This window comes from Colobus angolensis, unplaced genomic scaffold (assembly GCF_000951035.1).
Source record: "Colobus angolensis palliatus isolate OR3802 unplaced genomic scaffold, Cang.pa_1.0 Scaffold307, whole genome shotgun sequence".
In the NCBI taxonomy this organism is placed as follows: Eukaryota; Metazoa; Chordata; class Mammalia; order Primates; family Cercopithecidae; genus Colobus; species Colobus angolensis.
The window spans coordinates 1,651,413-1,667,141 of NW_012116344.1; the positions used below are offsets into that span (position 1 = coordinate 1,651,413).

Consider the following 15,729-nt stretch of genomic DNA (forward strand, 5'->3'; position numbering starts at 1 on the left):
ATGATTGTCATGATCATAAGAATAGCGTGTTATTGTTTGCGTTTCTTCAATGCATCAGGCACTTTCCACACTGTCTTTTCCTGTGACAAGTGTGTGAGGTGGGCATGCTATTCCTGTCTTGTAGGTGAGGGCATTCAGCTCAGAGGGCTCAAATAGCTGGCCAAGGATGGTGAAGAAAGACCTGGTCTGCCTGTCTCCAAATCCTTGTTCTTGCCAGCATACCATGCTGTGCTCTCTATGACCTGGAATTCAAAGTTCTATAAACGAAGTTAAAAATCAAAGGGCAGATAATGTAAGAGAAAAGGCATTTCTGTTATTGTTGCTGTTGTTCAGTTGTTTGAGTTTCTTACAAATTCTGGCTATCTGTCCCTCCATTAAAAAGTGTGCAAAGGACATGAATAGACATTTTTCAAACAAAGACATACAAATGGCCAACAAGCATAGGAAAAAAATGCACAACATCACTAGTCATCAGATAAATGCAAATTAGACCAACAGTGAGATATCACTTGCACCAGTCAGAATGGCTGTTATTAAAATGACAAAAAATAACAAATGTTAGTGAGGATGCAGAGAAAAGGGAATGCTTCTACAGTGTTGGTGGGAATGTAAAATACTAAAACTTCTATGGAAAACAGTATGTAGATTTCCCAAAAAACTAAACATAGAACTACCCAGCAATCTCACTGCTGGGTATCTATTCAAAGAAAATTATTATATCAAAAAGATAACTGCAGTTATATGTTTATAGCATCTCTGTTCACAATATCTAAGATATGAAATCAATCTGTTGATTGGATAAAGAAAATGTGATATATGTATGTATATTTATGCAAAGGAATATTATTCAGCCATTAAAAAATAAAATAATGTCTTTTGCAGTATCATGGATGGAACTGGAGGTCACTATCTTAAATGAAATAATTCAGAAACAGAAAATCAAATGCCACATGTTCTCACTTATAAGTGGGAGCTAAATCATGTGTACACCTGGACATAGAGTGTGGAATAACAGACATTAGAGACTTGGAAAGGTGGGAGGGTGGGATGGGGTAAGGGATGAGAAATTACATAAGGGTACAATGTAGGCTATTTGGGTGATGGTTACAGTAAAATCCCAGACTTCACTACTATGCAATATATCCATGTAACAAAACTACACTTGTACCCTTTAAAGTTATACAAATTTTTTAACAAAGAAAAGAAACTCATGGAAAAAAAGGGATTGGTGGCCTTTTTGAGATGCAAAATTACTCTCATTCTCTCTATCCACTGCTGTTCTCCTCACTATTGACTGTGTTACTCTAGGAAACAGGAATACCAGGATGAGATAGGCAATCATTTGCAGAAATCCTGGCACCTGGCCATCAGGAGCCATGTCCTACTGCTGTAGCCTGGCAACACCTCCATCTTCTCAGTTCTCCTGCCCAGGTCATGGGTAGCCTCTCTGGGCCTTTCATGACAAAGCTAAGGGCTGCCCTAGTGTCTGTGCTCTACATGCCACACAAGCCAGAGGCCTTCCTGCTGCCAGATGGCCTTGCTCCTCTTTGGTTGTGTCATCTCATTGTCCAGTCCCATCCTGTTCACTCTGGGTTGCAGCCAGGACCCAAATCGACTTTGTGCCCTGTGGACCCTCAGGAAAGCAGCTTTTTCAGTAATTGTGGAGAGTTCATCTGCAATCTCTTGCCCCCCACCTAAGCCTGTCCTGGTTTACCTCCTTTTGCTGGTCCAGAGTCTGATCCAGATAAAAAGTCTTTACCTTTCATTCTTTGGGTAGCAGGTTTCCTGGCAGCCTTCTAGCTGGGCCGACCAATGGTCAGCCTCACAGCCTCACATCATTTTGATTTTGCATCACCTCTCTCCATTGTTCTCTCTTTAGAGATGGGCTTTTTATCTCCAGCTGAAGGTCCACTTTTTCTGAACCCTTCATGGTTCTCCAGCAGCTTGGTACCGGTGTCCTCTTTTCTGCTGCCTCCCTTGGGGCAATGGTGCTCACAATCATACACATACTCATACACTCACACATAAACTCACTCATCAACCTGCACACATATATACAATTCTCACATATATACACACACACCTTCACACACATACATTCCCTCACATGTACACATGTACACACACTCACATAATTCTCACTCCCTCACAAACATTCACACACATACACAGTCATACCTGTACATACATTATTCCAACATGCACACACGCACACACCCATACACACACACATTCCCATGCACACATACACATAAATATGTACCTATAGACACTAACGTGTATTATCAAATGCATACACACTCACCCATATATTCTCATGTGCATCCACATGTACACATCTGTACAAACACATCTCCCTCACACTTACACATATGCACATACACAACTCTCATGCACATAAACACACAAATTCACTCTTCTGCATGCACACACTCATGCATACACACTGCATACTCACACAGAGTGTGTTGCTGAGTTGGTGAAGATGGGGGGTGACTGTCAAGAGGAGAGTAGGTGGAGGAAAAATGCTTCAATCACAGCTGACAGATGAATCTCCTGACCATCTGGGAACTGAAGGAAAGAGGAAGACATGGAACTTGCGTTGAGCCCTCATGCTGTGCCAGGTACAGTGTTTTGCCTTCGGGAATTTCCCACTCACAACCGTCTTTTTAGGAAACAATTCTTAGCCCCTGAGACAGTAGGGTCACTGGAGAGCTGGGCTGTGACAGTGGGCACCCTGCTTTTTCTGCCACACTGTGCACAAGGAAGGAGGCTGAGCCTTGATATCCGTAGTCACAAAAGGTGAGGCTTGCTGAGCTGCAGGAAATGTAGGCAACAAAGAGATGTTCAAAACCAACAAAAGTCACTCATGATGGCACCTCCCAAAGATGACCATGGCTTGTATTTGGCACTTATTTGATTCCTCACAAACATAAAGATTTACATAATAATTTAAGAGGCAGTCACAATGTCAATACTCTAGTGTAATAGGTTCATTTTCCACTAAACAATATAAGATTGATTATCATTTATTTAGCACTTACCATATGTTAAGCAAGATCCTAAGCACATCACACATATTGAGTAATTTAATCCTCATCAGGACTCTGTGAGGTGGGGACCAGTTTATCCAGTGGAACTGAGACTCAGAGATGTTAAGCAACTCGTCCGCACAGGCAGCAAGCGTGGAGCTGGCATTTAAACTCAAGCAGTTGGATTCAGTAACCCAGGCTGGTTCATAGCTCAGGGGTGCCTCTTTTTTTTCTCATGGAAATTTCCCTTAACAATCAATGCTCTTTTAAAGCCCCACACTAACGGTAACATAATGTTCCACCATCTAATACTATCATTCACCTAGCTGTTTCCCAATTACTGAGCATTTAGGTTGTTTCTAACTTCTGACTAGTTTAAGCAGTGTTGCCCTGAAAAAATCTTTATGCAAACACTTTTTGAAAATTGAATAATTCCTTAGGATAAATCCCACGGGGTAGAATCGCTGCATGTACACATTTTAAAAACATTCAATTCTCCCCACCAAATTGCCATTCCAGAAATATCATGCCAGCCACACTCCCACCAGCCGACTGCAAAATTGTCTTTTTCTCTGCAGATGGTCTGGGTTTTACTGTTGAATCTTACAATTTGGCATGGTGTATACATAATACAGGTATCATGGTAGCCAGGGTTCAGGCTGCCTGTGGTAATGTGTTGCCATTGTATGAACATGACTATAGGTACTAAGACTTAGGATGCTTGAAAAGACTGAGTTCTGCTTTGTTAGGATAAATGGTGGCTGAAGCAGAGGCAGAATGCACTCTGCACAGATGGTGAATGCGCACAAGAATGTGTCAGGTTTCCAAAGAGACCATGATGTACAGAGAAGGGGCAGACCCCGTGTCCTCCCTTCTTCCAGAATTTCAGTGACTCCATGAACCACTTTTGTTTCTAAAGCTAGGGAAATACAGGCATTGCCATTTGTGTGTGGTCTGTCACCAGCAATGTTCCCTGGGAAGTGGTCCAAGAGCAAAGACAGTAGGTGAATTCTCCCCAGTCCATTCTTTGTGAGTCTAACCAGGACAGAGGAGACAGCACAGACTTCTTTGGAGCCAGATGTAACTCAGGTTGACATGGCTCCACTGTTCATAATTCAGGCTTGTTTGGGACACATCATTTAATTTTTCTGAGCCTCAGTTTTTTTTTTTGTTTTTGTTTTTTGTCTGTAAATGAGGTGGAATCTTCTGCCCTTGAGAAGTATTACATGGATAAAAAGGGGATCAGGTTTCTGAAGGCACTGGTACCCAGTGGGGGCCCCACACTTACCCTGCACCTGGCACTACGGGCACCTGGCTTCCTTCTGTGCTTCCTTTCCGATAGCGTTTCTGACTGATGTTTGCAGCACAAGCATTCTCATTTGGGGGAGCAGTGTGGTTGCTTGTTCCTTTCCAAAGCAGTTAGGATGGAATATAATAGTCTAATGAGGTTCTTGCCTTGAAGGCTGATGTCTCTGAAAGTTTGTGCTCCATGTGAGTTCCAAAAGGGGTGGAATCAGTGGAGCAACAAAAGGCAATGCAATCTCATTTTACTGCCCGTGTGAAGTCATGGAACACAAGCAAGTCATCCAATAACCCAGCTCACTTGTGGCTTCTTTTATAGAGCCCAACCTTCCTCCAGCAAATAGAGGCCAATCATATTCCCCTAAATGTTAGGGAGGATGCTGTAAGTGTGAGAGCCAGACTCCCTCACCATGTCAATTTTTTTCCTTTTGCAACAACCCAGGGTGCAGGTAGACTGAGAAGGGAATCTGTTTGCTAAGGTGTTTGCTGGGAGACAAGGCTGGGTGGTCTCTCTAGCTGTTGTTGTCCTAGCATCCTAGGGATAGATGCTCACATGCCTTTGACTTTTTCTCATGCCAAGATATTCTTCCTCCTTTCCCTAAAGTTCCTGCATCTATTCTTTTTTATGTCTGGACCATGTTTGTTTGTTTGCTTTTCTTTTAGGAAAAGGGGAGAATGAAATGAAGCAAAATGTTTAGAGGTAGGCCAGAAATGTCAAGGAGATTTTCCCAAGTGCTTGGCTATCATCAGGGAGCCAGTGTCCTGGAGAGATCTGAGAGCTCTCCCAGGCCTTTGTGTCCTGTTGATGGGCCAGGGCACTGCTACAGTGGAGCCAGGGGCACATGGAGGATGCAGATTGGATTAGGTGTCTGTGTCATGCGTGATAGAACAAACTGTGAAACAAGGTTAAATAAAGACAACACTTTCACCCACTTGTCTAGAAAAGTGTCACTTATCCTACTCTATTAGGTGATGATCCATCTTTTAGAATATTGCATTTCACATGTACACACAACAGCTATAATACTGTATCTATCAATAATAATCTGTTCATCCTATTATTTTCTGCCACTTTCCTTAAGTATTCATATATATGTATATAAATATAAACATACAGTGTTTCTGTAAAGTCTTTATATTACTATTTGTTACATAAAATGCTATCACGTTTATGAACCATAATTTATTAAGTTGTTTCCCTAATAGTAAATATTTAAACTGCATGTTTACTTTAGAGTCAACTCTTGATTTAGAATATTTATCAGGCATTTTAGATACATTTAGGTTACTTTTTTGGTTAAATTCCCAACTTGCAAAGGTGAAAGACATGAGCAGCTTTAAACATTTGTGTTCTGTACTGCTGTATTACTCTCCAAAGGGTTACATCATTTTGTGGTGCTGGTAGCCATGAAGGATTATGCACATTTTTTTCACAATTCCTTTACCACTAGATATTATCATTTAAAAAAAAGCGCTGTGTAAGTGGCCAAATTACATTTCTAGGCCATATGTTCTAGAAATGTAATTTGGCCACTTACACATATTAGTTTGCAGACATCTATTTTCTAGGATGATCTGCAAATACGTTTCATAGCTCCTGGAAGAAACAAGGGCTGAAATCCCAGGACCCCGTAACTAGTCCTGAAGGGCTCTCTGGGGTCAAAAGGGCCTGGACTGTTGGATGTCTATGCCCACCTAGGCACTGCAGAGAGCTGAGGGCTTGGAGCAAGCTTGGCTGTATCCACAGCCTTGTCTCCAGCCTAATTTTCTGCCAGCCTTATTCTAAGACATTGATCCATGGTGAGTTAGCGATTGGAAATTCAGAATGTGTTTAATATTATAAATAGACCAGCCAAACCAGATAAAGGTAATTTAACCCATTGAAAGGTGAAATACAGTGTTTGCTTTTGTTTTCTTTTAATAGCAGAGCTCAAATCAGTGGCATCCCTTTTATCTTTTAGGCATGATGAGATAAATGCCAACAATCTATTTGCAAACAGCTTACTACCTATCATGGCTGTTCTCAGACATTATCCTCCTCAACTTCCCACAGCCACCTGGAAGTAGGGACAAGACAGTACTGGGAGATACAGGAAGAAGGAGTTGGTCTGAACAGGAAGTGGCAAAAAAATAGCAGATCTAAAGATCTGTTGTGACACTTGGCCAAGGGACTCTAGGACACCTGCAGGGAGGTGGCTGGGTTCACCCTCCTCCCTCTACAAGCACCAGACCATAGCACAAGGTTGAGAGGAAGCTAGATTCCTGCCTATGCTCTGTCTTTTCCAGAGTCTGAAAAACATCCTCAACAGAAAAAAGTTAATATAAATAGGAAATGACAAATGCCTCCTAATGTGAGAGGTCTCTGAAATGGAGGTGAAGGGTTGGAGAATGGCGAGAAAGGGGTAGACATGCTTTCCTAACAACTAGAGGCTAGATAAGAGGTTGCACCCACAGAGGAGGTGACCGAACCTAGGAGCGGGATTGGAGGAAATGCTGAGACTCAAGGAAGGAGGAGGGTGAACTGGCAGCAGGAGGGGCAGGGAAGAGAGGACACACTTGGCTGTCCTGGAGGCAGATGCTTGATATATTAGGTGTCCCCCCTGTAGTAGGGAAGTCAGACCTGTGGATAAGTAGCACAGAATAAGGGGGTGAATTCATCATTATTAGGGGCCACATGGAAAACTGATTCTGACCCTACAAGGAAGAAGCAAAGCTTAGAGTTTTTGTGGGGACAGGATGGAGCTCATTCTGCAAGGGGACAAGAAGAGGGTCTGTATAAAGACAACAGGGCCATGATGGGTGGGATATTTTAACTTCTTAGAGCGGGCATCTGCAATGTTCCTGACAGTATAGTCAGACCTAAGAAGCCTTATGTCTCAGACAGGCTCTGTGACACACTGGAAACTGGGGGAGATGTCTGCAAGGTCCAGAAAGTTCTCCTGGAAATAGATGAACTTGGGGACCCAAGGAAATACTTCAGCACTGCCTTTTACTCAGCATGGAGCTGAAAGAGAAGGGCTGAGAAAGTTCTGGGATGCCAAGGAAGTGAAGATGACGTTTAGGAATGGAGGGTATTTCCTAAGGACAGAGCTAGAGTCTGGCCTTGTCCTGCCACCACTGGAGCTTCTGATTTGGCCCTGTCAGGGTCCTATCCATAAAGGGTTTTTCCCCATGCACAGGGAGGTCTAGGCATGTACTTGTGCTGGATATTGTTACCAGTTCTTGGAGGCACTGAAGTCAAGGCCATTTCCTATATTCACTTTAAACAGGGCTCAGTCAAGTTCTAAGTAGAAATATTAAATGGATAAGATTTACCACAGTCCATCCTCCCCTCTTTCTCATCTCCACACTGTTATACTTCCCTACATTTCCGTAGACTTGCAATCCCCTGGCATTAGATTTTCTGCCCTCTCCAAGGGTGAACCCCCCCAATCTGAGACATAGGCCCATGCCATGACCAGAAACCTCATCCTAGAGTCTACCTCCAACTCCCATCACAAAATGTGGGATAGCACCCTCTCCAGGTGCTCCTGCTTCGGCATTTTCAGGCAGATTCTGGATCCAGCCACATGCTTCCTCAAGCAGACACAAGAAATATATTGGCAGCCTGGCATAGTGGCGTGAACCTGTAGTCCCAGCAACTCAAGATGCTGAAGCAGACGATCGCTTGAGCCCAGGAGTTCAAATTCAGCCTGGGCAACATAGCAAGACTGTCTATATTTTTTTTAAAAAAAAAGAAAAAATAAATATAATGATGAACTTAGTCCCTGTTTACAAATAGACAAATAGGGAGATGGAGTATTCAGCAGGTCCAGAAGGCATCTCCTACTGTCTCCTCTGGACTTCCTTCCTGGTTAACAGGGATTTGAGGCTGAGCCATTGCCAGCATCCCTTCTGGATGTTCCCTCCTTTTCAGCTTAGGCCAGCAGGACTATAAATGTGGGTGCTTTCATGCAGCTGTGCTCACCTGTCCCTGAGCCCAAACTGAGTCACAAACACCTGTGGCTTGAAGGAAGCCACGTGTCCCATTAGAGTGGCCACATCAGGCTTTCCTTGGAGTCCCTTTCCACTCTGTCTAAGTCAGCATATTTTGTTTTCATTCTTGGAGCATCACTTGAAATGTAGAAACAAACCTGATCTTAATTTTTCCCTCAAAGTGACATGCCCTTTTGAAATTGTACAAATAACAATGTCTGATTGTCTTGTTGAATTGCAAGCATGGATGTGAAATGCTCCAAAGTCTGACTGAAGCCAAATATTAGGTCATAAGTCAACATTTTGCTGAGAAACTTGGTTACTAAGAGGTTGAAAATGTCTATCTTTTTGTGAGAAAACTTGTTTGCCAGCAGGAAAAATTTATAGGACTGTTATCTTCCTACATGGAAGGAGAGAGATGTGTGTAATTTTGCAACCTGGGTCAAAGTCCTTTAGGACTTCTGAAATTGGATTGGTTGAGGACTGAGGCCTTGGTGTAATATTTGAATTCCTCCCTGAGGTGAAAGTCAATGAGTGGCACAGGTGTGTGTCATTTCTTGCAAGGTTGTTGGGCAAAATTGTCTGAATGTCTGGGAACAGGCTCTTCCCACTGCAGGAGGTCACACTCTGCCCACAAATCCTTCTAATGGAGAACTTCTGACAAGGAAATAAGCCGTCTTGGGCCGTGGGCACTTGGGGTCTTAAAAGAAATAAAATCTTGGCTAACTTCATCTAAGTAGCTATGATACTCTTTGGAAAGTTTCAGTGGACATGAAGACTCAACTGAACAAAGGCAGGAGCCAGGGACAATGCCCTCAACAATGCCAAGAAGCCTGTAGCTTGCTGGCATGGCCTATTATTGTCTGTGATATTTCAGTGCTGTCACTAAGCCCATAATGAGGCCCCCAATCACCTAGTGCGAGCCACGGTAAAAAGGAAAGAAGTGGCAAAGAGTTGTCGTGTGCTCGCTATAGCATTAAAGCCAGGCACTTTGCTGCATTAGGAACATCCTACTTTGTTTTAAGATGGCCAAGTGACACTGTCAGGTTTGCATCTCATTCCAGAAAGTAAAGCAGCTCGCATTCCCTCCCAGCAGCCAAACTCCAGGCAAGGTTAGAATTGTGGTTCAGGATAGAAGACAACCTCTACTGTGGATGGGTGTGACAGAGTAGGACTTTAGCTGTCACCGCAGGAAAATTCCCGATGGAAGAACCTGCCACCACTGCACTGATACGGAGACAGTGACACCAGAAACCTGCACGTGTGTGTGCATATATGTGTTTACATGCGTGTGTGTACAAACATATGCATGTGAGTGTATGCATACATATGTGAACACATACTTATGGGTGCATATATATGTGTGTATTACACATATGTATGTGGATGTGCACAGGCGTATGTGTGCAGGCACGTGTGTGCATGTGTGGGGTGTGTGCAGGCATGTGCATACCTTCATGTGTGGGCAATAAAAGACAAGTGGCAGAAGCCTGGCATGGCACCATAACAGTCAAGCCCTGTCCCTGATGGATTTTTCCTCATGCACAGGGGGCTCTGTGTGCATGTGCTTGTGCTTGATATTAAGTCACCATTACTCTGGGGCACTGAATTCAGGGCCATTTTCCAGATTTACCCTAAGCAGAGCTCAGACAAGTTCTAAGTAGAAATATCAGTGGGTAAGATTTACCACGGTTCTGTTCTCCCCTGTTCCTCATCCCCAACTGTTATGCTCCCTAACAATTCTGATCTGAGAATCTCAGTCACCTGGCATTAGATTTTCTACACTCTCCAAGGCTGAACCTTCTAATCTGAGACATAGGCCCATGGCACTGTGACCAGGAAGCTCGTCTTAGAGCCCACCTCTAGTTCCTCTGCCCTTCCCTGCTCCATGAGATGTTTTGTGGCTGGTCTGCACACATTTTATGTCTAGTCAAAGTGAGTGGCCTCAACCAATGCTGGTATTTGTAGGCCAGGAAACAGTAGCAGAGTTGCAGTGCTGTCTGGTGGGTAGGAAGACCATTGAGGATGGGTCCCTCAAATCCCACCATCAAGATGGCTCACTGATCAAAACTGACACAACTGGCCAGGCCTGCCTGATTTCATGGTAATTTTGATCTTTCAGGCAAAGAAGGGGAACTACGCCTTCCTGTGGGATGTGGCCGTGGTGGAATACGCAGCCCTGACAGATGACGACTGCTCGGTGACTGTCATCGGCAACAGCATCAGCAGCAAGGGTTACGGGATTGCCCTGCAGCATGGCAGCCCCTACAGGGACCTCTTCTCCCAGAGGTAAGCTCAGGCAGCTGCCTCGGGACTCTAGTGTCTCGGGACTCTAGTGGTCAAGGGTAAGAGAATAACCTCTTAGAAGACAAGAGCCAATGCAAACACCTTTGTTCACATTTTCCTAAGCACCTACTACGCCCCACTGCTTCCTCCTCCCCTACCCTCAGACCTTGTGGAAGTATATGGTCCCTGCCAGGAAGGCTCAGAGTCTCTGTGGGGTCTCTGTTGTGAGCAGGTAATGCCAGCCCAGAGCATATTAGCATGTGGCAAAGACATCCTCAGTATGCTGGGGTAGAGGCAGGCAGAAAAGGGCATCTCACCAGACCCAGGATATCTGGGAGAACTTCCCAGAGGAGGGAACACCTGAGGCTGGAAGAATGAGGAGGAGTTAGCCAGAATAATGAATAATTAGCAGGATCTGATAAGGGCCTACTAATCACTTTTAAAGAGAAATGTACCTGTAAAGTGGAGTAGTCAATGTGGAGACCTTAAAAAAGTAGGGTCAGGGAAGCAGAATGTCTCCATATTTACTTGCACATGGCTGAAGGGGTCCTCTGATTGTAGGGCAGAAGTTTCCTTGTCCAAGGAGATGCTGTCTGCTGGGGCAGGGAAGGTATGTGGCCTTAGCCAGAAAGGGTGGAAGTGGGCCATGGGTAGTTCAGTGGCCTTTGTCCAGTAGTCAGCTGTGAATAAGAGCTCCTGTCCCCAAGGTGTCTAAGCCTTGGGCCATCTTCTTGCACACATCTGTGAAGCGCATTTTGCTGGGTGAAGGGATGAATCTGCAGAGCCCAGTGAGGAAGCCCTAGGGGCAGGCTCTGCCAGAGTCCACCCAAATCCAAAATGAGGCAGAAGCATCGGAATGAAAAGGCTGGCATCATGCCAGGTTCAGGGGCAACACTTGTCGACAGATTAATGCATGGATTTCAGTACTAAGGAACTTCTATTTGGAGACGTGAGAGTCCTTATAAATCATTTCTTTAACATCCTGCAGTTCAGAGAGGGTAACTAGGATATCCAGGTTGCTGAGCCAGCTGCTGGCAGAGCTGGAAGTAGAATCTAGGTCTCCTGAGCCCTAGTGCTATGCCCATGTGGCTGCTGGATCTCCAAGCCCCACAACCTCCCTTCTCCCACACTCTAGATGTCCACATTGTGCCCTTCTTCTCATGAGTACCTGGGCCTCAGCCCCATCAAGGGAAGGCTGAGGAGGAGGGCCTGCAACCAGCCCATTCAGTGGCTTCTTTACAAAACTGAGGAAAAGAGTAGGGCTAATTAAGGTAAATGAGGCTTTTGGGTTTTCCCTTAAATTTAATCAAGTATACATTCTGTTCCTCCCTCTACTCTCTGGAGCGGAGAGAGATGACAAGAGGGAAGGAGGAGTAGTGATTTATCAATTGCTCAGATTAAATGCATGAAGAAAGAATGGCTTCTCTCCAGGATTTATAACACGTTGGTGTTCTTGAGGTTCACACCAGTTGGTTTTCCGAGATGGGAGGCTCAGGACGATTCCACAGACCATCAACCTCTGGGCATCTCTGTAGAACAGATGGTAAGAGAGCCCATGGGGCCAACACAGCAGCAGCACCAAGATCACTAATGTGCCCCAAGACAGCGCTCATGGAAGCACAGGGGCCCCAGCGAGGAAAGGTTAGAGTCCCTGTGTGCTCACACTGCTCACATGGCTCCTGAGAGTCTGCTGAAGTGAACATTGACACACTGGAGAGAAGAGGCAGCAGACATTAGTCCAGGAGCCCCGGTCTTGGCTGGATTGCTGAGTGCAGTCAGAGCAGAGGGGACTCCCATTAGGTCAGAGTAGAACCTGAGAATACTCAACCTGGGGAAGGTGGAGATGAGTGGGGAGGGGTGTGGCTGCCCACTCCAATATCCTAAGCCTTGCTGGAGGCAGAAGGAGTGAGATGTCCTTTGTGTGACTTCAGAGGACCAGAGCCAGGGCCAACATGGGGTGTGTGATTCCAGAGACCAGGCTTTCTGAAACAGGCCTGCCCACTACCTGTCCACTCACTGACCATGAGGTCCATGTGCAAAACCTCCCAACAGAGACCCCATGGGCTGCTCTCCTGACTCCAGCAGCCACCATAATCAAATGTAGCTAGTCCAGTTTCCATGTCATTTTGACAAGTAGTGTTTGATTACTGTTTGCTTTCATCAGAAGGCACGTGCTCTGTGATGATAAGGAAACGTCACCAGTGGCCTGTGCTGGCCTCCCATGGTTTCCTCATCTTCCTGTATGGTACAGTTCCTTCTGGGCTGGGATCATCCCTTGAGTAACGACACTCAGACCTCAGGTTGCCAACTTACTGATGCCAGTGGTTCTTTAAAAGGCTCTGTTGGGCTGGGTGCAGTGGCTCCCCACACTCTGGGAGGCTGAAGCGGGCGGATCACATGAGGCCAGGAGTTCAAGACCAGCCTGACCAACATAGCAAAACCCTGTCTGTAGTAAAAATGCAAAAAATTAAGTGGATGCGGTGGCACACATCTGTAATCCCAGCTACTTGGGAGGCTGAGGCATGAAAATTGCTTGAACCCAGGAGGCGGAGGTTGCAGTGAGCTGAGATCATACCACTGCACTCCAGCCTGGGCGACAAAACGAGACCCTGTTCTCCAAAAAAAAAGGCTTTCTTGTATGGTGCATACAGAACTGTGAGCTGCCCCTAGCTAGGGCATGCTTCAGAGGAGTGAAGGGACAGGTCCTGAGAGCAATGCCTCATGCCATTTGCAGAAAACAGGTTCTGGTATAAATGGTAGGTCCTAGCCTTATGTGGAACTGCTGTAACTGTCTTTCCCTTCATCCTGGAAACTAAACTACTTCCTTCAATAAAGATACGCTCCTTTGCTTTGGCAGAAGACAGAATCTAGATGTATGTGCATGTGTGGCAGGGCTTATGTGCTATAAACAGGCTTGCAGACCACAGCATGCAGAGTGGGCATTCAATAAATGTTTAGCAACTTAATAGCCATTTATTGAGCACCTACTGTGTAGCAGGCTCCACAGCTATTGAATAAAAAAAAGCACCTGCAATTATATCTGTCTGGAAAATAGAACAACTGGCTTCAGGAAGTGGCTATTATCCCTCTGGCTTTCTCGTAAGCGGGAGTATGGATTATTACGGTGTACATTAGTTTTGCCTCATTCTCAAAGTCATTTTGTACCTGTGACTTGTTTTATCTTTTCTCTGTCCCTTCCATATTTAAATATCATTTTTGTTTGTTTAGGTTTTTTGTTTTATGTTATGCTTTCCTATAAATTGCCTTACTATCATTCTGGGATAAGATTGGGTATAAAAAAATGCATACAATTATAGGGAGCAGGAAGAAGAGGTCAGCAAAATTAAGCAACTTCCCTGACATTGCACAGGATCTGCCTAATGAACGGAGGAGTGGGGATCTGACCCCACAACCACCATCTGGCCAGAGCCTCACCATCCCCTAGGCCCCGAAGCTGGCCCCAGGAGAATAGCCTGCTGTTCTGGAAAGAGCGTGGCCTCCTGGGTCAGAATGACCCAGCTCTGATGAGCAGCATTGCCACTTTCTAATTGCAACAGTGGGCAAGTGATCTAGATTCTGAGCTTTAGGTCTTTGAGACGTAAAATAGACATAATAAGAACCACTTTGCAGGCTGTTATGAGGATTCAAACAGTGTAAAATGATCAGCTCCTACTGTGTTCTCTATAAAAGGTCACTCATGTCAGTGCTGGCAAGATAAGGCTACTGGTCAATGTGGCCATCAGACTGACAACTACTAACCAGTTTTCATGGAGCTCTGATTACTGGCTGGATCTCAAGCTAACGGTCTGTATGTGTTCCCTCTTCTCATTTTGTTGCAATATCCTGTGAGGTAGGTACATTTATTATAACCTCAGGCTTTTGTGATAAGAGAGCTAAATTTGAGAGACTCCAAGCCTGGATTTGAATGGATAGCCATGAACACGAAGCTCTACTGTCTATCCATAGCTAGCTAGTTGTTCAATTGCTGACCTCCTCAAAGGCCCTGAGGTCCTGCCTATCTGTCCCTGAGGTTCCTGCAACTGCCAAGAGGCTCAGCCTCCTCACACCTAGTAGCACAGACTTATTAAGGCCAGTGAACAGGCAGACGTGCAGCCACTGAGTTGGCCCGACATGATCCATATGAGGTGGTACAACACTGTGGCTGTCCGGTTCACCATGTGATGTGCCATGAGAGGGGTCTGTAGTGTTCTGGGGCAATCTAAGCATGACCCCAAACCATGTAAATGCACACGTATCTTAACAACCAAGTCCCTGAATGTACAGCCACATTCTGTGTCTTACATCCTGACCAGCGCCCTGAGCACTTAATGGACATTATATCAATATCTAACCACAGCCATCTTAGTCAAGTTTTTACTGCTCAATTAGTACATTCACACATTTATTGACACAACAGACATCTACCGACAGCCTTAGTGGTGCCAGCCACTGTGGTTGCTCAGGGAAAACAGAGTAACCCACAGCTCCTGTCCTGAAGGATCTGCTCATCTAAGTGGGGGTCAACAGTTTATGTTGCAAAGATGAGAACACTGAGCTTTAGGAGGGGCAAGTCCCTGGTCCAGGTGAGGTCTGGTGCCTCCAAAGCCAATCTTTGCACTGAGCCAGGCCATTGCCAGCCATCAAGAGGCCATGCTGTGCTGGGCCCATGATGCTGACAGGTCTTGGGACCCCCTCAGGGTTGTGACTCTTGTCTCCACCAGACACAAGCCCATGTATGGGAATTGAGCATAGCCTCAGGTCTGTGGTCACAGCTGACCTGGAATGCAGGTCCAGGGTAGAGATCACACAACTGTCCAGTGGGCAGTGAATTTCTCCCGGCTATAAACAACTGCTGCTCTCTAACGACACACACCCAGAGAACTCAGAGGGACCTCTACAGATGTTAGCAGTCGAATATATCACCATGGATCAGGCTTAAAGAGCTCCACTCCCCACTGGAAAAGCTTAGGTGTTTGGGGTCTGAGGCCTACCAGCTACCACTGGCTCTCTGTTAAGACTCCTGGGTTACAGACAAAAATACCACAACCAAAGAAAACCACAGTGGGGAGTACAGAAGCAGCATGGGTTGTCCCACCATTGCACACATGATGAAGTCGAAACTGCCACTCATGCC

At 45.3% G+C, this 15,729-nt stretch overlaps 1 protein-coding gene across 1 annotated transcript in view; it reads left to right on the forward strand.

Moving 5' to 3' along the window:
* The window catches only part of GRID1 (glutamate receptor, ionotropic, delta 1), a 786,384-nt gene that overhangs the window by 757,898 nt on the left and 12,757 nt on the right, over positions 1–15,729 (forward strand). Inside the window, exon 17 of the mRNA XM_011950437.1 lies at positions 10,432–10,598. Within this exon, the coding sequence (XP_011805827.1) occupies positions 10,432–10,598 (167 nt within the window). The remainder of the gene's footprint in view (positions 1–10,431; positions 10,599–15,729) is intronic.